This window comes from Sceloporus occidentalis, unplaced genomic scaffold (genome assembly GCF_023333645.1).
Source record: "Sceloporus occidentalis isolate IW3139 unplaced genomic scaffold, rSceOcc1.0.p SCAF_23, whole genome shotgun sequence".
NCBI classification, from domain to species: domain Eukaryota; kingdom Metazoa; phylum Chordata; class Lepidosauria; order Squamata; family Phrynosomatidae; genus Sceloporus; species Sceloporus occidentalis.
Window position 1 is genome coordinate 2,453,340 of NW_028317003.1, and position 25,609 is coordinate 2,478,948.

Below are 25,609 nucleotides of genomic sequence, written 5' to 3' on the forward strand. Positions count from 1 at the left end.
AATATTAAAATTAATTTTTTGGGAAAAGATTATTAAAATTAATAACAAAAACACTGCTTTTTATTGGTGGCCCCTAAATTACAAGCAAAAAAATGAAAGTACATTTGGAACCTTTAAACAAAAATAATTTTTGCCTACTGTTTCCTGAGAAAAACTTTCTTACAAAACATTTTTTAGAACATAATTATCTTAACTATATAATCATTAAAATCGCTAACCAGCACCATCTACTGTTTATTTTGGATTATGAATTTAATCTAATTCTAAAAGAAAATGATATAAAAAATGTTTTTAAATAAGCATATGTCAAAGAGCATTTTTTTAAAGTGCAAAAATATTTAGATGCAAATAATATTGTGATTCTATCTTTACTCATTAAATATCTGGTGCACAAAACTGCAAATAAAACGTTGGATCTTGCAGATATTGTCAGAATAAGAACTTCCATTTCACTAAATGTTCACAAATTCCTTTAGTGTAGGGCTGCAACAACTAATCGATAAAATTAGTTGAATCGATTTTATCAATTATAAGATGAGGGTTTTTTTCAGAGCATGAAAGACGGAAAGCTGTTACATTTTTAAATGCCGACCGCGCAATCGGGCATTCACTTTCGGGTTGCGTCACTGCTGACGTCACCCGGAAGTTCATTGGAGGACAGGATATCCCCTGCAGGAGATATCCTGTCCTCCGATGAGGCACAGACGCTGCGATCTCTATGCACGTCTGTGAGGACCTGCATAGAGATCACAGTGTGATCGGTGCAGGGGGATCGCTGGGAGGAGAGTAAGAAACCATGTCTCTCACCCTCCTCCCATGCTGAAACAGAAAACGAAGGGAAAAAAACGGTTAGTCATTTAAAAAAATAATAACAAAAAAATCATTAAAATAATGCAATAAATAGTAATTAAAAAAAAACAATAAAGTGAGCTTAGTGATGTCATTGTGACATCACTGGAATTGATAACATGTTCAAGAGGTCCCTAAGAGGACCACTAACCATTTAAAAAAATATATATATAAAAAATACAAAAACAAAATACAAAAGATAAAATAAAAAAATAAAATATATATAAAAAAAAAAGATGATAATAAAAAAAAAAAAAAAATCCTTACATCCCATTGCCCTAACACAACTTCTACCCAGTATAACCCTCCTGCCCCCGTTCACAACCCCCAACCCCGTTAACCCATACGTTTAAGCCTATAAGTGCTGGGAAAGTATGGAAAATCTATACAAATTAGGTATTTCTGAAATCAGGACACCTGAATTGATAAATTTGGAGGAGATTTTCTATCACTTTACCTAATTTTGTGAGGATTCAGAGGGAAAATTTAAAAAAAATTAGGTGTGTAAAATTTTCACTAGTTTTTACTAAATTTTTCATGCTAAATTTTCAGCTAATCATCCAACTATGGTATCAAAAGAAAGCTATATCTCTCCTTTAAAAAAACAATATATAGTTTACATGGGTACACTATTCACAGGAAAGGAGAATAATCGCTGAACCGACATAGCGCAAAAATTGCTCCGGGACTTGAGGTACCAAAAAGTAATTTAACAATGTTTAAACTGGTATATATTTGTTTGGCTGATCCACCTCAAACATTTAACCTCTTGTGTAATATATCCCCACCTTCTTCTAGATTGCTCCTCAGCTTGTTTGAGCAGGGGCATTCTGACCGTTTGTTTAAGTCCAAATTGTTCTGTGATGCAATATTTGTTGTGTCCGGTTTATCCGGTACAGTGCTGTTGAATATGATAGTGCTATATAAATCAATGATTAATAACAATAATATCCATACTCCCCTGCACAAGTGGCACCAAGTGGTTGGAGAACAGACTGCATGCATCCATTATTCACACTTGAATCCCTGAGTTCCTTGTTTTGTTTTTTAATCAAATCAACTCAACAGTGCTGCAGTTAAGTTGATGTGAGACATGTATGCTGCCAGTCCAAAAAATATATACCGTATTTGCCCGAATATAGGCCGCACTTTTTTCCCCCACTTTAAGTCTTTAAAGTGGGGGTGCGGCCTATATTCGGGGTCTAGCGCCCGACGCCCGGGACATGCAGTTCCGGGAGCTGGGCAGGCAGCAGTGTAGGGGATCTGCATCCTACTCTCCGATATGCTCAGACAGCCTCCCCTGCCGGCACTTTCCACGGGGGGAGTGCCGGAACGGGAGGTTGTCTAAGCGCATAGGTCAGACGTTCACCGGCAGCGCATAAACAACCTCTTGTGCCGGCACGTCTGCTCGGTGTGCTTTAACAATCTCCCTTGCCGGGAATTCCCACGGGGGGAGTCCCGGCAAGGGAGATTGTTAAAGCACATCATTGTTAAAGCGGAGGTTGTTTATGCTTGCCGGTGAACGTCTGCGCAGTAAGCTTTAACAATCCTCCTTACCAGTGCAGACTCCCGGAGTCCCGGGTGTCTTTCGGGGCCGGCGGGGGACATCTATTCTACGCAGAACGGTATACAACTTCCGGTGCCTAAATCTAGGGGGGGGCACATCTCGAGGGGGACACAGGGTGGCAGCATATCTCGGGACACACACACACACAGAGTGGGACACACAGAGTGGCAGCATATCTCAGGGGACACACAGAGTGGCAGCATGTCTCGGGGGGGACACAGAGTGGCAGCATATCTCGGGGGGGGACACAGAGTGGCAGCATATCTCGGGGGGGCAGAGTGGCAGCATATCTATTACACTTTAAATTACATTTTTTCTTTAAAAAAGCACCTAACTTTTAGGGTGCGGCCTATACTCGGGTGCGGAATATACTCGAGCCAATACGGTATTTGCAGTAAGACGTTGCAAGTTAGACTTTTTGACCAACTCGTGCCAGTTTGCTACTACAAACACAACTTGGCAGCCAAGGAGCATTCACTCGACCTTTAATGAATAGCACCTAACCCAGGGGTTCTCAAACTGCGGCCCTCCAGCTGCTGCAGGACTACATCTCCCATAATGCTCCTTCAGCTAAGGGGCTGGCTGAGGAGTATGGGAGATGTAGTCCTGCAGCAGCTGGAGGGCCGCAGTTTGAGAACCCCTGACCTAACCTATGATTAGAATCTGAAGAGTATCATTAGTTCCATTTGAAATGTTATCCTGACAGGAACGTTTGGGTTGCAAGGAGACGGTTACAGAACAAACCTTTAAACGTCTGTTCTTTTCTGCACTGTAACCTAAAACAAATTATTGTTTCTGACGCTAGCATTATCTGATATAAAAAAGCCAAATAGAAGAATGAAACCTGAATAACATTAAAAATAAACAAATAGAGCTTAGGAAGAGCTCAAGGCTTGTTATCATATTTGCAATAAACCCACTCAAGTGATGTTATATTGTTAATTATAAATGAACTGCATGATATCATTCAGATCAGATGACCTTCCATAGAGGTCATGTAAATGCCTTCAGTCATCCAACCACAGACCACATACATCCAGCTGGAAAGTAAAGGACATAAACGTGAAACCAAGCATCTTTGCAGGCCCTTCCTTGCGGGATATTAACATTTATTCTCGTTATCTGTTAAAGTAGGGAATGCAGAAATAAAATACAACTTGGCACGAAAACATGTTCAGGTATGACGCTTTATAATAGCACAATATAAAAGCACTCATACTTAAGAGTCTGGAAAGATAAATTAGATACCAACTGGATTATTTTAGTGATACAGCTATACGTTTAATAGTAATTGAACGGCACTGCTGAATGGATTTTCAGAAGCGTTAAAAACTTTAATATCCATCTTATCCATGAAAAAGATGGAGTGTCCAAGCGTCCAAAATACTTTACTTACAAACCCTCATTGTGTCACGTTCTACACCGACATCAGCAGAAATGAAAGCAGAAACATTAAAACACAACCTGCTTATTAAGACTTAGCATTACTGAGTGAAACAATGCAAAAAGTAAATGAGAATTACAATTCAACTATCACTGCCATTACTTTTTTTGTTAAATAATACATTTACGTAAACTATAATACAAACAATAATGAAAACAGAAAATGTAGCAGGTTTCTCCATGAAATGCTGTCCCTTTGAGTCTCTCTGTCTTACTGTCCTGCGCACATAGATCTGGCATCACATGTGACATGTAGTGTGCAGTATGTGTTTTAGAGGAAAGGAGGCATCAGCGAGAATCAAACTGTGAATGTTGAGAGGTTTGTATATGGATTCATTATGCCTAGAAGTACAGCGTAATCCTACCTGAGGACAACAGCTACATATACAGAATATGTACTTGAATACATTATTGTTCTCTATTCACACAAAATGTCACCATTGCCTCTGTTTAACCCCTTCGTGACAAAGGCTGATTTTACTTTTTGTACCCTTCGTGACAATGGCCGTTTTAACATTTCTGCGCTGCTCGTGTTTAGCTGTAATTTTCTTCTTTCCCGTTTACTGAACCCACACACATTAGATATTGTTTTTTTCAGGACAAGAAGGGCTTTCTTTAGATGACATTGTTTTGATTGTATCATATTATTTACTATTAAAAAAAGTCTAAAATATGGTGAAAAATTTAGAAAAAAATGACTGTTTATAACTTTTAGTTGAAAAATCTTTTACTCATCTATAAAAGGTCATAAAAAAACCTGCTAAATAGATTCTACTATTTGTCCTGAGTTTAGAAATACCCAATATTTTTATGTTTTTTTGCTTTTTTCTGCACGTTATGGAGCAATAAGTACAGGTAGCGTTTTGCTATTTCAAAGCCATTTTTTCCAAATCTGGTAATTCTTCCCCCCATGTGCCATTTCGGGTATCTTTGAAGCCGGCCAATGCAATTTACCCCATCAAGTCATATATTTTTGAAAACTAGACAGCCCAGGGTATTCCAAATGCTGGTATTTTAACCCTTTCCAAGCACTTATTCTACCATCAGCCTTCGTCAAACTTTATGGTAGTAATTTTTTTGCATTTGTTTTTTCACACACATTTTACTTTAGGTATAAATAAACAGGTTCTGGTATATGTCACTATCAAAAAACACCCCAATATGTGTTTAGCAACATCTCCTGAGTACAGCGATACCTCACATGAATGATTTTGCCTGGCTGTTTGGGGGCAAAAGGGCCACATTTGGGGCATGCACATTTTTCAATGTTGAACTTTGGCATTTGGGGATCCACTGCCCATGCCCTATTTGGTACATCTTTGAGCCGGGCCATTTCAGTGTGCCCAATAAAGCTATATATTTTTGAAAACTAGACACCCCAGGGTATTTCAAATGCTAGTATTTTAACTCTTTCCATGCACCATATCTACCACCAGTCTTTGTCAAACTTTGTGATAGTCATTTTTTTCCATTTGTTTTGTCACACACATTTTACTTCAGGTATGAATTAAAAAGTTCTCGTATATGTCACTATCACAAAACACCCCAATATGTGTTCAGCAACATCTCCTGAGCGCAGTGATACCCCACATGAATGATTTTGCCTGGCTGTTCGGGGGCAAAAGAGCCACATTTGGGGCATGCACATTTTTCAATGTTGAACTTTGGCATTTGGGGATCCACTGCCCGTGCCCTATTTGGTACATCTTTGAGCTGGGCCATTTCAGTGTGCCCAACAAAACCATATATTTTTGAAAACTAGACACCCCAGGGTATTTTAAATGCTGGTATTTTAACTCTTTGCATGCACACATTTTACCACCAGCATTTTTTCAAAGTTTGCAGTAGTATTTTTGTGTGTGTATTTTTCCCACACACACCTACTTTATGTATGAATTTACAGCTCCTGGTATATGCCGCTGTCACACGACACCCCAATATGTGTTCAGCAACATCTCCTGAGTACAGTGATACCCCACATGCATGGGTTTGTCATTTTTGGGGGGAACTAAAAGGCCACATTTGGTACGTGTGCATTTTTCTAATTGGAAATTAGATGTGTGGCCATCCTTCCCCCCGTGTTAATTGGGACCTTGTTGAACCCGGCCAATTCAATTTACCCCATCAAATCATACATTTTTTAAAAGTAGACACCCCATGGGCATTTAATATGCCAGTATTTTAACTCTTTCCATGCGAGAATTGTTTTAAGCTAATATGCTAATTTTAGGACTTGCTCACAAAAATATATTTTTTATATATATATATTTTTTTTTGCCTTTTTTTTTATTTTTTTAACACTTTTTTTCAACTTGAAGGTTCCCCTGATAGTGACATCAGTGGGAAATTATTTTTACATTTTACTGGTTTTTTACTATTTTTTTTCTAATTATTATTAATTTTATTTTATTTTTAATTTATTTTTTCTAATCACACTGTGATTAGAAAGCTGAGCTCCATTGACTTGCATGGTTGAATGCAGTACCTATATTCAACCTGCAAGTGGAGCCAGAGTTCTCTAGAGGGTCTGGAGACCGTCTAGCGAACTTTTTAGACTTTATTGTTTTTCTTTATTGAATTTTCCCGGACCGCCGCCATCTTGCAGATGGCGAAGATCACCGGCAGCTGCGGTCCATCAAGAGGTAAGTGTTTGGTGTCGCTGGATGCCTCCTGATCGAGGCATTCCAGCGACACCATTTAAGTTTAGGAGGCGATCGTTGATCGCCTCCTAAACGCTTTTAAAACGGGCGTCCGCCGCCATACAAAGTATGGCGGATGTTGACGCCCCGGGGAGGGGCCAGAGATGGCCCCTTTGTGCCGATAATGGCGTTGCTGAATGCCTCGAGGTCGAGGCATTACAGCAACGCCGTTTCGGTGTAGAAAGCGAAAATAGATCGCTTTCTGCACCCGTTTAATGACGTGCCGGTCCTGGCACGTCATTTGTCGTTATCGACATGAATTTCCGTGACGTGCCCGGACCGGCAATTGTCATCAAGGGGTTAATCTTAATTTTTACAAAACCCTCTATATTACAAAGCCATTTTTAAGCAATACATACATATCATCATTATAAGTAGGTATCTGAGACCCAAGTGTAATGGTGGGCCCTCTGTGATGGCCCAAGTCAGCTAAAACAAATCATACGACAAGCTATTTAGTTGCTGTTCATTCATGTTGTTATCATGCCTCTTTTTATGCAAAGCCACCAGTTAATTTTGTAATTTGAGAATAACACACATTTCGAAATATAATCCGGCACCCAAATGAAGTAACTAGATTCACCATGACATGAGTCAGGGAAGGATAAAGGTACCCATATAGTTGTTAGCCTGCATTCCCTTGGGAAGTTCCTTTTACATTTTTTGTTTAGGATGTATCAATAAAAGTTAAGTTGATTTTTTTTTTTTTTGATTCACATCAGATCACAGAAATTGATTTTGGTATTTAATCCCCATATTCCTTTTATATTAGGTCCTAACAGTATATTGTTCAAGTTTAGGTCAAAGGCAGTTACAATTAAATGTAAAGTAAAATCTATGCTAACACACAAACACTTACACATAAAGATGCATGCTAACACATCCATGCTAACGCACAAACACTTACACATTCATGCTCACATACACACTTACTGTAAATTAACACACACTTATGCATGGATTCTCATTCTAACAAACATACACACATTCACACATATTCCCTCCCTTACAAACTCCCTCCATCTCCCTTACTTCACTGGCAGCTTTCTCTCTGGCAACTCGCACACTGTGGGAGCACCATGGCTTTCACCACCTGGGTCACAAAACCTAACTTTATGCGATCTGGCTGTGTTCCTGCCCTTTGTGACCAATTTTGACCAGCCAAGGGGGCATTTGCCACCCCCCTACCCCTCGGATCAGTCCACCCCTGCCCTCTTGTCCCATGGAGGTTAAAGCTCTGCCATCTCGCAAACTTGTGTTTGACTATTAATAGCAGTGAACAGGTCATGTTAAACTTGTATGTTTTCTACATTATGGAAGCTGGATTTCTATAGCGGAAACATGTTCTCAGATTCTGAAAATACACAAGCCCTGATTATTTTAGTTTTGGGGGCTTTGGTTTGTTTAGGTTTAATCATCTGTAATACCCCTTACATTTCCCATGAAATTATTAAACTGGAAACTAAGTCGGATGAAAGTTGAAATACCAATACAAATCCCTGCATTGAATTCAAAGGATGATAATTCTAAGAAGAAAAATAAAACTTGAAGCTAAGTCAGATGAAAGCTGAAATACCAATATAAATCCCTGCATTGAATTCAAAGGATGATAATTCTAGGAAGAAATAAATATGCTTTTGTAAAATTTTAAGATCTTAAGAACCTTCCATTTTTGGTTATTTTGCCTTAAGTGGGTATACCACATGGGAACCGAATTCATGTAAACAAAGATTTGCCTTTTTCAACTGAACCATCCACAGTTTAATTACAATAAAATAAACATCCCTGCTATTATGAAATGACCTTTTGCTCTTTGAGAATCTGAAAACATGCCAGTTTCCTGAATCCAGGAAATGTACTTGCCTCTGACTTTGATCAGAAATATGATGCATGTTTATACTTTGCCCAATTAACCTAGGAATCTTACTCCCTGGTCTCCATGAAGTTAAACACTATTTGTGCTAGACAGGTCATTAATGACTTAAATCTAAGTACGAAGTAGGATAAAAAAAAATAGATTAATGTGTGAACTTCCTCAAAAATGTTCACCAACTGATTTTTTGTCAGGTTAGAATTTTTGTCAGGTAAGCACTACGCTCCACCCCATTTGGTAAATACGTCCACTTGCCCGTATGCCTACTGCATCTAAAAAACATTAAAAGGATACCCCTCTTATAGAAGAATGCATATTAAAGTACTCTGTGAGTACTATAATATGCATTCGTCCAAAAGAAAAAAAAATATATAAAATAAAGCCAATCAGGAAAGTGCTCCCATTAAAATCAATGGGAAGACTTTACACATGAGCACCGACAACTAAAGAGACTCCTGCGCGCAACGTTCATTGGAGCTGACTGAATGTGAATCACGTTCGGGCAACCGGCTGAATGCATCTCCTGCAAGGTGTTTAGCCTGGGGTGTGGGGAAAGGGCCAAATGCTTTTGATCTGCCGTTAAACAAGGGTCTGGCTGCCTAAAATGTTGGAAGCAAGGATCTGACAGTATTTACTACTGGCAACCAGTTCTGGCCATCAGGACAGAGAGAAAGTAAGATGCAGGTAGTGAACATTCAAACGTAAATTACAATAATGAAAGGCTTTACCTAATGATGTGTCTCTTATTATTAAGTACCCAAAATTGTGAAGATATTTAGAAATACTATTGTAAACATAAACAGCCACTAGATGGAGCATAGTCCCAAATTGTGGTCAAGAAAATAGTATAACAACAAAAGCAGTCATATTTGTGTAAGTGAAACATTTCTCAATAAATTAATGTAGCCACATAACTGTCTGATAAGGACATGCCAGAGTTTGTGGAATATATGGACTCTAGGGCACAAAGTAAGGACTATGGGACACAACTAAATACAAAGTTCAGAATATATTATTACAAAAATGTATAAAAAGTATAGGGTATGCCAGATGGCATGGTTGTAGTGGTATCAAAAATAGGTCCAAGCATCAAAAATAAACCAGCCCTACGGTCAGTCCACGCTCACCAGATGGGCATAATTTTCCCAGAATCCTTTTTCAGTTTTGTGGTAGCCATATTTCTATGTGTGTCTATCTTCTAATGGGTTTCATTTCAGCTCTACTTAAAATACCATAATATGGTCCTTGTCCCGGAATGAGGAGTCTGAGTGAAGAAGGTCTCAGCCAATCAGGAGAGACTTCTCAACTCTCCTGATTGCCTGAGAGTTCAGAAGCCTCTCCTGATAGGCTGAGTTCCTCCTTCACATCAACTCAGAGTAAGCTGCAGCCAGCACCAGGTATGTTTGACTATGTGTGTGACTGTGTTTGTCACAGTGTTTGTTTGTGTGACTGTGTGTGGTAATGTCTGGTAATAGAGGAGTTAATTCTCTGAATGCACTCAAGCCTGGTATTAGAGGGGTTAACATGCTATATCTACTCATGTCTGTAATGAGTGTATGTATATTATTAAATCTGAAATCAACATGGTTTCCAAGGCTTCTTAAAAAATAATATATAATAGTATATGTCAGGGGTGTCCAAGTTTTTTCTGCAGTGGGCCACTTCATCAGAATTGTATACGTGCGCGGGCCGCACTCATTTTTCACTGTGACAAAAAATATGGCCTTTAATAAAATATGCAGATTAAAATAAAGTAAAATGACACAAAACCTTTACTCTTCCTCTCACTGATTTCTGGGCCTTGAAAGTTTTGCGACTACAAATTCAGGATTCCCTAGATTTATTCTAGGGATGAACTAAAATGAAAATTCTGGACCAAAACATTCAGGGTTCACTAAGCCAAAACTGAAAATGACCCCCACCTTTAAAAATAATAATAAAAACTCACATGTTTAATAAAAGTAGGTAACACACAATTGGACAAAATTAGCAATATGACTTGGCATGATAGGAGTGTGATTGCTAACAGCAATCACACTCCTATCATACCCAGGCAACCAGTAAATGCTGGTACCTAGGCATGATGGGACTGTGCTCGCTGTGATTGCTGTTAGCAATCACACTCCTATCATGCCAAGTCAGCCAGTACATGCTGGTACAGGGTGGCTGTAAGTGATGTGCAGACCCCATACTGCTGGCAGTATCACTACACAAGGGGGGCAGCTAGCTAGGTTTCAGCATGTACTGGCTGACTTGGCATGATAGGAGTGTGATTGCTAACAGTAGTCACAGTCCCATCATGCCTAGGTTCCAGCACTTACACATCCATCCAGTAAATGCTGGAACCTAGGCATGATGGGACTCTGATTGCTATTAGCAATCGCACTCCTATCATGCCAAGTCAGCCAATACACGCTGGTACAGGATGGCTGTAAGTGATGTGCAGACCCCATACTGCTGGCAGCATCAATACACAAGGGGGGCAGCTAGCCAGGTTTCAGCATGTACTGGCTGACTTGGCATGATAGGAGTGTGATTGCTAACAGCAATCACAGTCCCATCATGCCTAGGTTCCAGCACTTACACATCCATCCAGTAAATGCTGGAACCTAGGCATTATGGGACTGTGATTGCTGTTAGCAATCACACTCCTATCATGCCAAGTCAGCCAGTACATGCTGGTACAGGGTGGCTGTAAGTGCAGACCCCATACTGCTGGCAGCATCACTACACAAGGGGGGCAGCTGGCCAGGTTTCAGCATGTACTGGCTGACTTGGCATGATAGAAGTGTGATTGCTAACAGCAATCACAGTCCCATCATGCCTAGGTTCCAGCACTTACACATCCATGCTATCACACACACACACACACACACACACACTCACACTCATTTATTCATATAATCATTAATTCACAGATTCATTCCCTCAATCACACACACTCATTCAAACACCCTCCCCACCCCCTTACCTGCACTGCATCTCCCTTCGATGCCGCTCACAGACTTCAGCAGGGGGCGCGGCCTCCCTCTGCCTTCTCTGCTAAAGCACAGAGGAAGTAGGATGTCACGTGAACTCCGCTTCCTCTGTGCTATCCAGAAGACCCTCCCACAAGTAAGTAGCAGGGCTTGAGGTGCGGCTCGTGTAAGATCGGTTGCCCTGGCTGCCGATCTTACGCGGGCCGCACCTCGAGGTCTCGCGGGCCGCATGTTGGACGCCCCTGGTATATGTGAATCAGGGTGTATGTGAGATATATAATATATAAAATGTATTTTATGTGTATGTGATGGTGCGCATCAGTGTATAAATTATATATATATATATATATATATATATATTTATACACACACCTGTTTGTGTAATCTCATCTGCTTCACAGTGTGTCCCTGAATGGCAGAAAAAAATGTGGTCACTCTATTTGAGGCCCCCGCTGCGCTTTTAATCACCCGCTGTCCGTGGTAGTGGAATTCAAACATGGCCACGCATCCAGCGGCCATCTTTGAATATTTTTTTTAATAAATTTTGTTTTGAATTTTATAATCAACTAATTTTCCCTCAGCTCCTTTTCCCCACTATATCCTTTATCCCCCCCATACAGCACCTACCCCCTCCACTATACTACCCCACTGTGGGGGGCAGTGACTGTAGTGGGGGGAATAGAGAATAGTAGTGGGGGGAACAGGGCTAGTGGGCCCTCCACTACAAGCCCCTGTCTGTCCCCCCCACTACAAGCCCTGCCCCCCCTGTACTTCCCACTACAGCACCCCCCCCACACTACAGGACAGGAGGGGAGCCCACTATTATATTGTTTGCCCAGGGCCCACCAGAGCCTTGAATCGGCCCTGCTTACACAGAAAAACAAGTCAAGGCGTTAAACATGGACCAATAATACATACAGTGGAAAACTGGAAATCATCTGGTTTATAGACAAATTAAAATTTTACATTTTGGTTTTAATTGTTCATGTTTGGAGACGGCTGCATGAAAGGTTAACACAATTATGTGTAAAAGATACAACAATTATTTAAATGTGGTGGTCTTTAGATGTAAGTGCAAAATAAATACACATTTCAGGTAGCTGCCTAAAATCTTTATTTCTAAGCATCAAACTTTTAGATTTGTGAATATTTCCAGTTTCTTTTTGAAATGTTGTACCCAGTACCCAAGATCAGCACCCATGCCTTTGGCAACTGTCATTCTGGGCACCTGATATTACATATGTTTCTCCTGTATGTATTCTCCACTTACTCTGAACATTAACATGCAAATTATTCTTCTGCTTCAAGAACACAACAACAAACTAATAACACAACTAAAAAAAAAACAGGATAAAGAGCTGAGAAAAAGGTAACCTTACCTGTAATAGAGCAATAAACAATATGAGGGGCAATTTCTTTTATGTCACCATAACCCAGTCCCATCTCCGCTAGTTTGCCCGGAATATAATTTTCAACAAAAACATCACAGGCTTTTGCAAGCTGAAAAAAAATAATCTAATGAACATGTCTACAAAAAAATGTCAGTAATAAAAAATATTACATTATAATTGGCAAAAATAAATAGAATTTTTTATTCCAGTATCTAGTATAATACAAAAATGATTCTGTATTTTACGCACCTCTTGAATAATTTTGGTCCCTTTGGGATCTTTCATATTGACAGCAATGCTCTAGGAAGAAAATTGTATACATATAAAAATACACATAGGATAGTTAAGCGTAATATTTGTACAGGCAGATAATACACATTTCTAGCCCCATACTATGTTCTTGTTTCTGAATGAAAAAACTGGCAGCCATCATGAGAAACAAGTAGGATCACCTCAAAGGATGATGAGCTGAAAAGATACAATGAAGGAAAAAATTATTTGATCCCCTGCTGATTTTGTAAGTTTGCCCACTGACAAAGACATGATCAGTCCATAATTTTAATGGTAGGTTTATTTGAACCGTGAGAGATAGAATAACAACAAAAATATCCTGAATAGCACATTTCAAATAAGTTATAAATTGATTTTCATTTTACTCAGTGAAATAAGTATTTGATCCCCTATCGATCAGCAAGATGTCTGGCTCCCAGGTGTCTTTTATACAGGTAACAAGCTGAGATAAGGAGCACTCTCTTAAAGGGGGTGCTCCTAATCTCAGCTTGTTACCTGTATAAAAGACACCTGTCCACAGAAGCAATCAATCAATCAGATTCCAAACTCTCCACCATGGCCAAAACCAAAGAGCTGTCCAAGGATGTCAGGGACAAGATTGTAGACCTACACAAGGCTGGAAAGGGCTACAAGACCATCGTCAAGGCAGCTTGGTGAGAAGGTGACAAACACAAAATAACTCAAAATAGAAAAAGGCTCCAGGCACTCAAGGGTTCCATCAGACAGATTTATTGAAGGAAACGGTCCGTTTCCTTCAATAAATCTGTCTGATGGAACCCTTGAGTGCCTGGAGCCTTTTTCTATTTTGATTTACTGGGGAGCTGGCCCTTCCCGGCACAGCTAAGCACCTGAGTTCCTGTGGGGAGTGAGTGCTGATTCCTGATTCTGGTGACAACACAAAATAACTGTCAATCTTCCTTGGTCTGGGGCACCATGCATGATCTCACCTCGTGGAGTTTCAATGATCATGAGAATGGAATCGGCCCAGAACTACACGGGAGGATCTTGTTAATGAATTCAAGGTGCCGTGAAGGACTGAAATCCTGCAGCACCCGCAAGGGCCCCCTGCTCAAGAAAGAACATGTACAGGCCCATCTGAAGTTCGCCAATGAACATCTGAATGATTTCGAGGAGAACTGGGTGAAAGTATTGTGGTTAGATGAGACCAAAATCGAGCTATTTGGCAACTCGCCGTGTTTGGAGGAGGAAGAATGCTGCCTATGACCCCAAGAACACCATCCCCACCGTCAAACATGGAGGTGGAAACATAATGCTTTGGTGGGTGTTTTTCTGCCAAGGGGACAGGACAACTTCACCACATCAAAGGGACGATGGAAGGGGCCATGTACCAAGGGGTATGACAAGACGAGAATCAACAGACTAAGACAAACCAATACATTAAGTGGAGAGAGCCCTGCTCGCAAGTTTACAATCTTGAGGGAATGGGATTACAAAGCCTTCAGGACAGCATTATGTTTTAATGTTAGAGAAACATAATTGAAAACACCTATGGATTTATTCACTAAAGAATGAGCTGACAAGAGTTTCATCTTTTCATAATATCCAAAGGGTAAAGGGAATTTTTTTCCGACCTATCGAATACACTTATTAAAACTACCTATAGTTTGTACTGATTTTGTTATACTTGATATTGACTGGAGACACACTAGCAGTTAAGATGGCTGCTTTCATGGTAATCACATAAGGTGAATTTCTAATACCTTAATATTACTTATATTAATCAGAAAAAACAATATATATTTCTTTATTGTACTGAAATGTAAAGTGCTGGACAGGAAAAGTGACAGCTCTGTTTTTACTGTGTATTATAAGGAGCCACACCAGAAACATTCATTTTGCAATATGTTGGCCTTGTAGAATACATATCTACCGTAAATCAATGAACTTTTGCAAAGACGTGACTTATTTGTCCTTGTTTACCAAAAATGGGGAAACCTATTAATATGTGACATTGTTATGTCCATACCTTCTTGTTTCTGTTTACACTAAGAAAGTAAACACTTTCAGTTGCTACAAAGGGAGGTCCCCATGATCGTGTATCATCTCCATGTCCTGCAATGGAAATAAAATAAATGTAAAACGTTTATTAAAACTCAAATAAAAATAATATTACACTATAAAGCGATTTGTTATCCACATGTGACACCCTCAATGGTCCAATATGATAAATATTATGCATCCACTTTAAATGGGGTAAAGGATAATGCTACTGTTTATCAGCAACAATTTTCCCAGAAATACAATTTTGTTTGAATAACTACAATATTAGACACAAAGCATCCATTACAGGCTATATATGATGTAGAAACATTGTTTTCCTAGGCAACGCTAAGGAACGCTAATAAAAGTAAGTAAAAAATAAAACAGAAAAACTAAAACCACTATTGGAACAAGCAAAATGATTTCTCTCCATGAGTTCATCGATACAATACAAGATCATTGTGTGTGTGACATAGAACTGACTCGCATTTATACTATATTTGTGAGTATCAAGGTATTCAAGTGATATTAAAACTTGATTATACAAATGAGGCTACCTGGTCTTTCTACTTTGATGACTTCTGCACCAAGATCTCCGAGAATCATTGTGGCAAATGGTCCTGCAAGCACCCTACAAAAAATAAGTTCAACACCTATGGGTGACATGGAGATTTTTCTTCAGAATGTATTAATAATCAGTTTTAAAAGGATATACTATTTTTTTTATATATATAAAGTAGTCAAATATTTTGTAAATGCCATTTTTTACATGTAACTTTTGTTTGCTCTCTTTTTGCCCTAGGATGTAAATGGAACAAAAAGGCAAGTTTAATTATTGGATTAGAAATGGAGGCCTGGTTTAAAAAATATAATTGAGGCATTAACTTACTGATACTTGTTTGATAGAATATGCGGTGTGGATAATATATTTTATAGTGCCAATAACTAAAACAAACATGAATTAGACTGTTCTCTGGAAATGAGAGCGTTACAGTTTGGGGTCACTTTTTCAAAGAAAAGCAAACTTTGTCCATTATCATTGTTAATGTTGTTAACATCAAATTGGTGAGAATTACAGTGTAGATGTTCTTAATGTTGTAAATGACGTTGATTTTAATGGTATATTTTCATAGGTGTACAGAGGCCCTTTATCAACAACCATCCCTCCCATGTTCCAATGGCACATTGTGTTCGCTAATCCAGGTTTAAAAGGCTAACTGATCATTAAAAACCACTTTTGCAATTATGTTAGCATAGCTAGAAATTTCTTTCTTTTCCTTAAAAACATCTAAGTGACCCCATGTTTTCTCCCAAGTCTTTTTACGCTTACTTGACATTTTGTAACCATCTTCCTCCCCAGATTTGTAATATTTTCCCTCTATAGTGATCTTAAAATACCTGGTCAAGTCCAGGATTTTTACACCTTCTAGTGGTTTCACATTGCCAGAATCTGTAATCATAGAATACATATAAGCATATAAGAAATATAAAAGCATACATACAAAACATGTGCAGAAAAAAAACCAGTACACCAATTTCCAAGTTGAGGTACATATAATTTTCTTTCTTTATGAAACTGCGAAAGTTGCCTTGGCGGCCACCAGGACAGTGAAGGCGCATTACTTGTTTTACCAAAAGACAGGGCTAATTGAGGTAAACAGGATCAGAGTCAGGGGAAACATTTTTGGTCAACAACTGCTAGGGCGAGGCCTGGACTGGCCATCTTGAACAAGAGGCAAATGCCCTATTGCTGGTTGAATGCCCATCCACGTGCTATGTGACCATAACCCCCAAGTCCACCCCAGGCTAAGCAGAGAGGTGTGGAATAGTATAAACATAAACTTTATGTGACCGAGCAGTAGCAACGCAGTAGCTCACACCACATGCAAGCAGGGAGCAAGTCAGACTCCATGTAAGTGTGTGTGTGAGCGAATGTGTAAAAGACAGTGTGTATGTATACAAACACACACGAGGGGGGCAATTGGCTTTGCTTGTCCGCAGGCCAAAGGGTACCAGCCTTTCCTTGCAGATTATGTGCTGTAAATGTTCTCATATAATACTCACCTTTTTCCCTATTTTAGGACTCTTGGAGAAGAGAGTGTGTATTATGCAAAGGTGTAATGTATGTTCTACATGGGCCACAGTTGCATGTTATGTAACTGTAAATATTATATAGGAAGTATAATCAAAACATACAAGAGCAACAAACCTCAGAAGGCTCCAATTTTGATGAAGAAGAAGGAGTAGATTAATTCACAATGTAAAGTATAAATACCTTGGAGAACAAGCCTGACACAAAATGGGTGCCCGCCATGGGAAAGAAGTTCATTGCAACTAATTTTTGGGCATGTCAAATGGTTTAATGTGAAAAAAACACTATGGCTTAATCAACAGAAATGGCACCAAAGAAGGTGTCATTAAAAAATCACCCTAGATAGAGATTGCCATAGAAGTAGAAGATTGATGAAGTAGAAGGAAAACAATTAAGGTAACTGTCACTGGTGTTGTTACAATCCATGGTAGCAAATCTGCAGCAATTATTACAATTATCCATGTCGAAGGGGTCCACATACAGTGGGGCAAAAAAGTATTTAGTCAGCCACCAATTGTGCAAGTTCTCCCACTTACAAAGATGAGAGAGGCCTGTAATTTTCACCATAGGTACACTTCAACTATGAGAGACAGAATGAGACAACAAAGTCCATAAATCACATTGTCTGATTTTTTAAGAATTTATTTGCAAATTATGGTGGAAAATAAGTATTTGGTCAATAACAAAAGTTCATATCAATACTTTGTTGGCAATGACAGAGGTCAAACGTTTTCTGTAAGTCTTCACAAGGTTTTCACACACTGTTGCTGGTATTTTGGACCATTCCTCCATGCAGATCTCCTCTAGAGCAGTAATGTTTTGGGGCTGTCACTGGGCAACACAGACTTTCCACTCCCTCCAAAGGTTTTCTATGGGGTTGAGATCTGGAGACTGGCTAGGCCACTCCAGGACCTTGAAATGCTTCTAACGAAGTCACTCCTTCGTTGCCCGGGCGGTGTGTTTGGGATCATTGTCATGCTGAAAGACCCAGCCACGTTTCATCTTCAATGCCCTTGCTGATGGAAGGAGGTTTTCACTCAAAATCTCACGATACATGGCCCCATTCATTCTTTCCTTTACATGGATCAGTCGTCCTGCTCCCTTTGCAGAAAAACAGCCCCAAAGCATGATGTTTCCACCCCCATGCTTCACTGTAGGTATGGTGTTCTTTGGATGCAACTCAGCATTCTTTCTCCTCCAAACACGACGAGTTGAGTTTCTACTAAAAAGTTGTACCTTGGTTTCATCTGACCATATGACATTCGCCCCAATCCTCTTCTGGATCATCCAAATGCTCTCTAGAAAACTTCAGACGGGCCCGGACATGTACTGGCTTAAGCAGGGGGACACGTCTGGCACTGTATGATTTGAGTCCCTGGCGGCGTAGTGTGTTACTGATGGTAGCCTTTGTTACTTTGGTCCCAGCTCTCTGCAGGTCATTCACTAGGTCCCCCCATGTGGTTCTGGGATTTTTGCTCACCGTTCTTGTGATCATTTTTACACCACGGGGTGAGATCTTGCGTGGAACCCCAGATCGAGGGAGATTATCAGTGGTCCTGTATATCTTCCATTTTTTTATAATTGCTCCCACAGTTGATTTCTTCACACCAAGCTGCTTGCCTATTGCAGATTCAGTCTTCCCAGCCTGGTGCAGGTCTACAATTTTGTTTCTGGTGTCCTTCGACAGCTCTTTGGTCTTGGCCATAGTGGGGTTTGGAGTGTGACTGTTTGAGGTTGTGGACAGGTGTCTTTTATACTGATAACAAGTTCAAACAGGTGCCATTAATACAGGTAACGAGTGGAGGACAGAGGAGACTCTTAAAGAAGATGTTACAGGTCTGTGAGAGCCAGATATCTTGCTTGTTTGTAGGTGACCAAATACTTTTTACCAAGGAATTTACCAATGAATTCATTAGAAATCCTACAATGTGATTTCCTGTATTCTTTTCCCCCATTCTGTCTCTCATAGTTGAAGTGTACCTATGGCGAAAATTACAGGCCTCTCTCATCTTTTTAAGTGGGAGAACTTGCACAATTGGTGGCTGACTAAATACTTTTTTGCCCCACTGTAACTACCAGCAAAATTACCAAAACAGAAAGGTGAAGGCAAACCAGCCACACCTAATCTGCCTGGTGGAGTTGCCCTTCGTTTTGACTGCATGGACACAAACCTCAGTATGTTCCAGTCTAGAGAGACATTGAAAATGGAGCAGATAACCAAGGTGCAGGATACAAAGGCTGAGCAGTGCCACAAAATATGTACAGAGGTTTTACGCAATAATTCCGCAGTGGAACCACTTGTCAGAGACAGAGAGATTTGGAACAAAGAGAATCGGGAGAATGGACCCATGGTCAGCACCCACCTAAGTGTCAGTGACGTATTCTGGAAATATTCCAGGCAGGTTCAGGGGAGCATTGGCTTCTGTGCTGCATAACGGAGAGCCAATCATCTTATTACAGAGACTGCTTTCTCACAATTTTTGGAGACTTTTTAATACAACCTTGGTTTCTTCAAGTCAATACGTGAAGCAAATGTTATTTGGAAATTAAAGTGCTACTTTAATTGCAAAAGGGAAAGATGTTGTTTATTCTACACTTACTAGTAAAAGGTGCTCATTATATTTTTAAAATCAGCAGGACATGGGATGTTGATAATAATAAAAAAAATATATATAGCTAAAATATTATAGCAAAAATATCTGTTTCACAGCTTTGCTACTAACTCTAAGCCATGGACACTTTGCAGAAAACACATCTCCAGTTAATATTAATGCAAGCTACATCATTCTAGGTAAAACATTAAGTTGTTTTCAATTTTGCATTATATCATTAAATTTGACCTTTGTTTTATGGGACCAGAGCTATTAACTTGCATTTAGAAATGATCTTAACATAAATATTAAACAGAAAAATGTAAGAAAATGTGATATAATAATGAGTATAACATCAGTAATAAACTCTGCCGATTAATTCATTTATCACACTAATAAACACATTATGACATGGATATATTTAGATATAATATAAATAACAAACTTTTAAGAGCACCCTTGAAAAATATGTATAACAGAGCATGCCATATATAATACAGGGGTTATATATTTTAAGTGATATAGATAACAGCACCTCTAGGTCTTTTTGTATTTTATTTTGCATTCTGGATCAGTCCTGGTACATAATTAAGACAGAGTGTAATGTATTCTGGAATGTAGATACCACATGGGTGCTAGTAAATCTATTATACCTCTCTGGTAGTAACCCCGCAGCTGCAGGGGGCATGCAGGGTGCCTGGTAAGGGAGGAGGTGTAAGGGGAGGCCCCACATTGCACCCTCACCACCCTGTAGCTCCTCCTCAGGGACTCCACAAGTCGGGAAGTGGGTTGCATAATTCAGGGAAACGCAGATCAGACAAGCAGGACTCATACAGAAACTCAGGACCTCACTCACTGTCCCGGTGCAAGAAAGAGTCCCACTACAGGCAAACAAGAAAGAGGAGGAGGGGCGGACAGCTGGAGGGCACCGGGCCGGCAGGGGGCGGGGCCACTACTGATCTGTCCGGGGAGAAGAAGGGACTCACACTGCAGGCCTACAGTTAATACATGATATAATATAGTTATTATCAATCTTTGACTAGTGAGTGTGGGGTTAAATGTTTGAATGTAACTTTGAATAATGGGTATTAGTTATTTTGCGGTCCATAGTAAAAGTAACACAGAAATCTATTACAATGTTGCAACCACAGGGAAGTAGAAGGACTGTAGAGGATCATAACAAATAAACATGTTAAAGAAGGTGTTGACATATAAGCGTCTATAACTCAAAGATATTGATGGAAAAGGCTCTGAAATTTACATTTTGTTAATTGTTTTATGTTATATTTGCAGGGTGAGAATGTCTGAGAACACACTGTGCTGACCAATTTACTAAAACAATCTGAAGTATAACTTGAATGCCACCAGAACAAAAGTACTGCCAGGTGGAATGCATGTTCCTTTGCCTATAATCCTCTCTGCATCTAACTGTGTTCACAGAAGATTACCAGAAGCTGTTCATTGCCTGCATTGCCATACTCCTAATGCTAGGAACCTGGATGGTGCCTGATCACTACTAGTCCACTCTGAATACATGAAAATGTCAGTGATTCACTAACGACAGCAAAATAATTACTTGTCAGGAGTTAAATCTTTTCTAAATTAAGTCATCAATCTTCAATCGGTGGTTTCAACAGGTTATTTAACCCCTTTGTGATGAAAGATGAACCATGTATGTGAAAATGTTCCTATAGGACCAGTAATGTACCTGGACATGAGGTACTGCTGCTTCCTGCCCTTAAGTCTGGGCAGACCTGCAACAATGATGAAGAGTCCTCCCAACCTCCACCTAGAATGTAAGTTCCTGCGGGAACAGGGCCCTTCATTCCTCTTGTATCTGTATGTCAATTGCTGTATTGTACCTGTCGTTATCTGTAAAATGTTCATCTTGTACAGCGCTGCGGAATCTATCGGCGCTATATAAATACAGTATAATAATATTAATAACCTTTTGAGGGCTCCTACAAGAGTGATCATACTGCCTTAAGGAGTGATCATACTGCCTTAAGCCCACAGGCAGCTTCAGGGACAAAGTCCTGAGTTTGGGGACCAGTCGCAACCCTCCCCTGCTACACATTCTATTATGCGACATGGTAATTTAGGGATTAATGCTTGTGTCTTCAGCCCCCAAAACCTTGTGGGGACAAATCAGACTAAATGCTACACTGCTATGGTGCACCTACACCACAAGAGTTAAAAATGATTTTGGTTTTTTAAATTACATATAAAAAACAAACAACTTCAGCATCACTGGCCTAGAGGTCAAATGTTCTTCCAGGCCAGGTCAGTTACACTCTGCACAGCCAATCAGGAATGAGCTGAGGATGATCGTACCACTCCTGACCAATAAGAGTAATCTAATTATTATGATGCCCCCGGCCTTAGGGGTGTGCGACCTGTGCGGCCGCACAGGGTGCCATAGCAACAGGGGCGCCGTCCGGGACTTAAATGAAAACATCGTTTGTTTTTTTTGTAACTTTATTTAACATCCTCCATGTTAAATAAAGTTGTTTTTAACTTTATTTAACATGGAAGATGTTAAATAAAGTTAAACAAAAAAAACCCGGTGTTTTCATTTAAGTCCCGGGCAGGGGCGCCGAACGGTCGCTCGTGAAGTTTTCAGCAACCGCTTGAGGCCCCTCACTCTCCGTGTCTCTGTCACGGTGCCGGCGTTTCGTGCTGAGCGCCGGAATTATTCTGGCGCTCAGCTGTGAAGCGTGCACCGCGGCAGAGCGGGAAGACGGACGCCTCCCGCTCCCACCGCAGGACTCCGGCAACAAGGTAAGTAAGGATAGGGGGTAGATAGTGATAAGGGGCAGGGGGGGGTAGATGGTGATAAGGGGCAGGGGGGTAGATGGTGATAAGGGGCAGGGGAGGAAGGCAGTGAGAAGGGGCGGGGGGGAGGCAGTGAGAAGGGGCAGGGGGGGGAGATTTTTTTCCTTTCTTTTTTTGGGATGGGGGGCGCCAGAGGAGTAGTTCGCACAGGGAGCCAGAACACTTAAGGCCGGCTCTGCCAGTCCCCATAAATCAGTGACAGATATCATAGAGTGAGAGAGGGGGGTCATCCAAGGTAAAAAAACAAACATACACACACTCACACAAATTTTTCTTAAATACAGAATTATTACTACCTGATAACTTGTCAGTGACAATTTTGGTCTTAATTATTGATTGGCCTCACTGATCAATGTCAGTGCCCTAAATTTGTCACTTAGAAGTGATCCGACAGAGATTAATGGCTCTTTAAGTCACTGATCATTGATCAGTCTCACCAATCAATAACCAATGACATAACATGATCATCATCCTTATCACTAACACTATATACTAACTGTAACCTAACCAGGGCCGGCCCGACAATGGAGCCGAGTGGGGCAACCCCTTTTTTTTTTTAAAGCGAAAGAGAGAGAAAGGGGCCCCTCTCTCTCTCTCCTCTGTGGCGAGTCTCCCTGTTCAGTCTCGGTGCCGGCTTGTAATGCTGAGTGCCGGAAGATTACCACCGAGACCGAACAGGGAGACTCGCCGCAGGACTGCTGAAAGGTAAGTATAGGGGGGGGGGGGGTAAGGGTAGATAATAGGGAGGGAGGGAGAGGAAGGGTAGATAATGGGGGGGGTGGCAGGGACGGAGGGAGAGGAAGGGTAGATAAGGGGGGGCGGCAGGGACGGAGGGAGAAGAAGGGTAGATAAGGGGGGGGGACGGCATTTTAAAATTAGCCCCAGGCGGCATTTTGCCTTGAGCCGGTCCTGAACCTAACCCTAGCATATAACCATACTGAACGCAATAACTATCCACTAACAAGACCCTTGCGCTACCCCTTGCACTATACCCTAACGCCTAACCTAACACTAAGCTGTTAAATTAGAGTTATTTGCACATTACTTGGTTTAGAGACACCAAAAAAAGATTTGCCTCGAGCCCAAGTCATGCAGCAGAGACCCCCTACAGGCAGCTAGGCAGAGAGAGGTCTCTGTGCCGTCTGTGCCTATCCAACATCCGTCTTCTGCACAGCCCCGTCGGAATGTCTCAGAATTTAGCCAGCTTTTGGGCTCCCTGCCTCCTTTCCTTAATTCTGATACCAGAATAAAGGTGTGTGGTGGAAACTTTTATGACACCTTGCTATCAGTGAAGACACCAGTTGTCTCACAGAACTGCTGTCTGTTCATGTCCTGTATTTAAGTTATTTATGTGATGTAAACTCTCTTTTGTTGTGTTTTGGATTTTAAAAAATACAAGTTGCTTTGAGTGTGAAGCCACTCCAGTGTCTTAGGGGACACCATAAGAACAATGAATCCCTTGTTCTTGACTGAAAACCATTTCCTAAAATTCAACAATTTGCTAATGAAAAGTCATCGGGGATGATAAAAAGGTTAGGAGGGGCATAATTTTTTTTACAGCTCTGTCATAGTTTTTTCCACTTTCACAGTGCTTTGTCATTAAAGTATATGAATCTAAGCAAGCATTCATAGCATAGCCTGTTTATAGCCACTGGGAAACAGATGGGTTGCTAATACTGAAAAAGCAGGATAGTAAGGCAGCTATGCGGGACAATGTCTGAAAATCAGGGCTGTCCCTTGAAAAATGGGAGGTATGCATTATTTACTGGCACACAGTTTGCAAGACAATGAAGACCGTGGAGAGGGATTAATTGCTGCATAGCAGCAGTGACATATCCTGGCCTAGCCCGACTAGGCGTAGGCCTAGGGCATTAGATCCAGGGGGGCACCAGTCCACTTTGGTGATCAAGCTTCCCCAGTGTCCCACTGCACAACAGGCCAGTTAGAAGGGAGATCCTTGATGTCCCCAATCTACCTATTTACACTATGAAGGCTGTGCCAGCTCAGCACAGCCTTCATAGGCTTTATCAAATGGCATGATGTGCCTTTAAGACACAGGGCGCCAGGGTATGATGTCATATGCCAGCGCTTTGTTTCTTAAGGGCACACAGTGCCTTCTATTGTACTTGGGATGCCACGCCAGAGTGGGAGGCAGCTTTAAGTTGGGTCTTAGGCTGCTCCGAAAAGGTAAACACATAACTACATTGCAGGACTGATCTCCATATTGTGGGACCACAACACACCATCGTGGAACAATGTGATAGAACCCAAAATTCAGGATTGCCGCGTGTGAATCAGGACAGTTGTAATGCATGCCATATTAGTGCATTAGCACAAGGACTGAAGCAATGTCTCATCTTCCTTGACCATGTAAAGACTTCAGTGATTAGTTAGGGTTGGACATTTAGCTTTAAGAACTTTCTCCGTGGAAGTTAAAACTTGCCTTGCATGGGAGCCTTCCTTTGTTCTAAATGAGGATTAAACAGACAGGCGATTTCCAGTCTAAGGTTAAATTGCACTTTAACTGTCCAGACTGTGAAATATATATATATATATATATATATATGTATAAGATTACACAACCTCTTAACAGTGAAAATAACAAAATTTACTAGTGATTATTTGTGTTACATACTGCAGCTGGTGTTTTGTCTAGGTGGCACAGCTCTTATTTTAGGGCTCACTATTCTATATATACATATAGCGTATATTCTATGTATACACTATTACCCAGCAAACATTCCGAGCTCCTAGAAAGGAGGAACACTGAAAGGGGCTGTACCTCCTAAAGAGGGACCCTGGGAAGATTGCCGAAGACCTGAAAAAGCGTACTGCTTAGTTTCCTCAGGAACCTTTATCTTACAGCCACGCAAAGCGAAGGAGCGGAAGTTGGGGACTGGAGAGGAAGCGGAGTGAGAAGGCGGAAGCGCTGCCCAGCTAGGTACGCAGTGTTACTGGGAAGAGGTCGCATTCGGGCCTGGTTATTGAGCGGTGACTTT

General features: G+C 40.6%; 1 protein-coding gene across 1 annotated transcript in view; it reads right to left on the bottom strand.

The window, feature by feature from the left end:
• Nucleotides 1-16,712, bottom strand: part of LOC149300678 (succinyl-CoA:glutarate CoA-transferase-like) — a 292,551-nt gene extending 275,839 nt beyond the window's left edge. The window contains exons 1-6 of the mRNA XM_089484747.1: nucleotides 16,682-16,712; nucleotides 16,491-16,542; nucleotides 15,650-15,723; nucleotides 15,079-15,164; nucleotides 13,050-13,100; nucleotides 12,789-12,909 (exon numbers count right to left, since the gene is read on the bottom strand). Of these exons, the coding sequence (XP_089340873.1) occupies nucleotides 12,789-12,909; nucleotides 13,050-13,100; nucleotides 15,079-15,164; nucleotides 15,650-15,723; nucleotides 16,491-16,542; nucleotides 16,682-16,712 (415 nt within the window). The remainder of the gene's footprint in view (nucleotides 1-12,788; nucleotides 12,910-13,049; nucleotides 13,101-15,078; nucleotides 15,165-15,649; nucleotides 15,724-16,490; nucleotides 16,543-16,681) is intronic.
• Nucleotides 16,713-25,609: the final 8,897 nt, after the last annotated feature.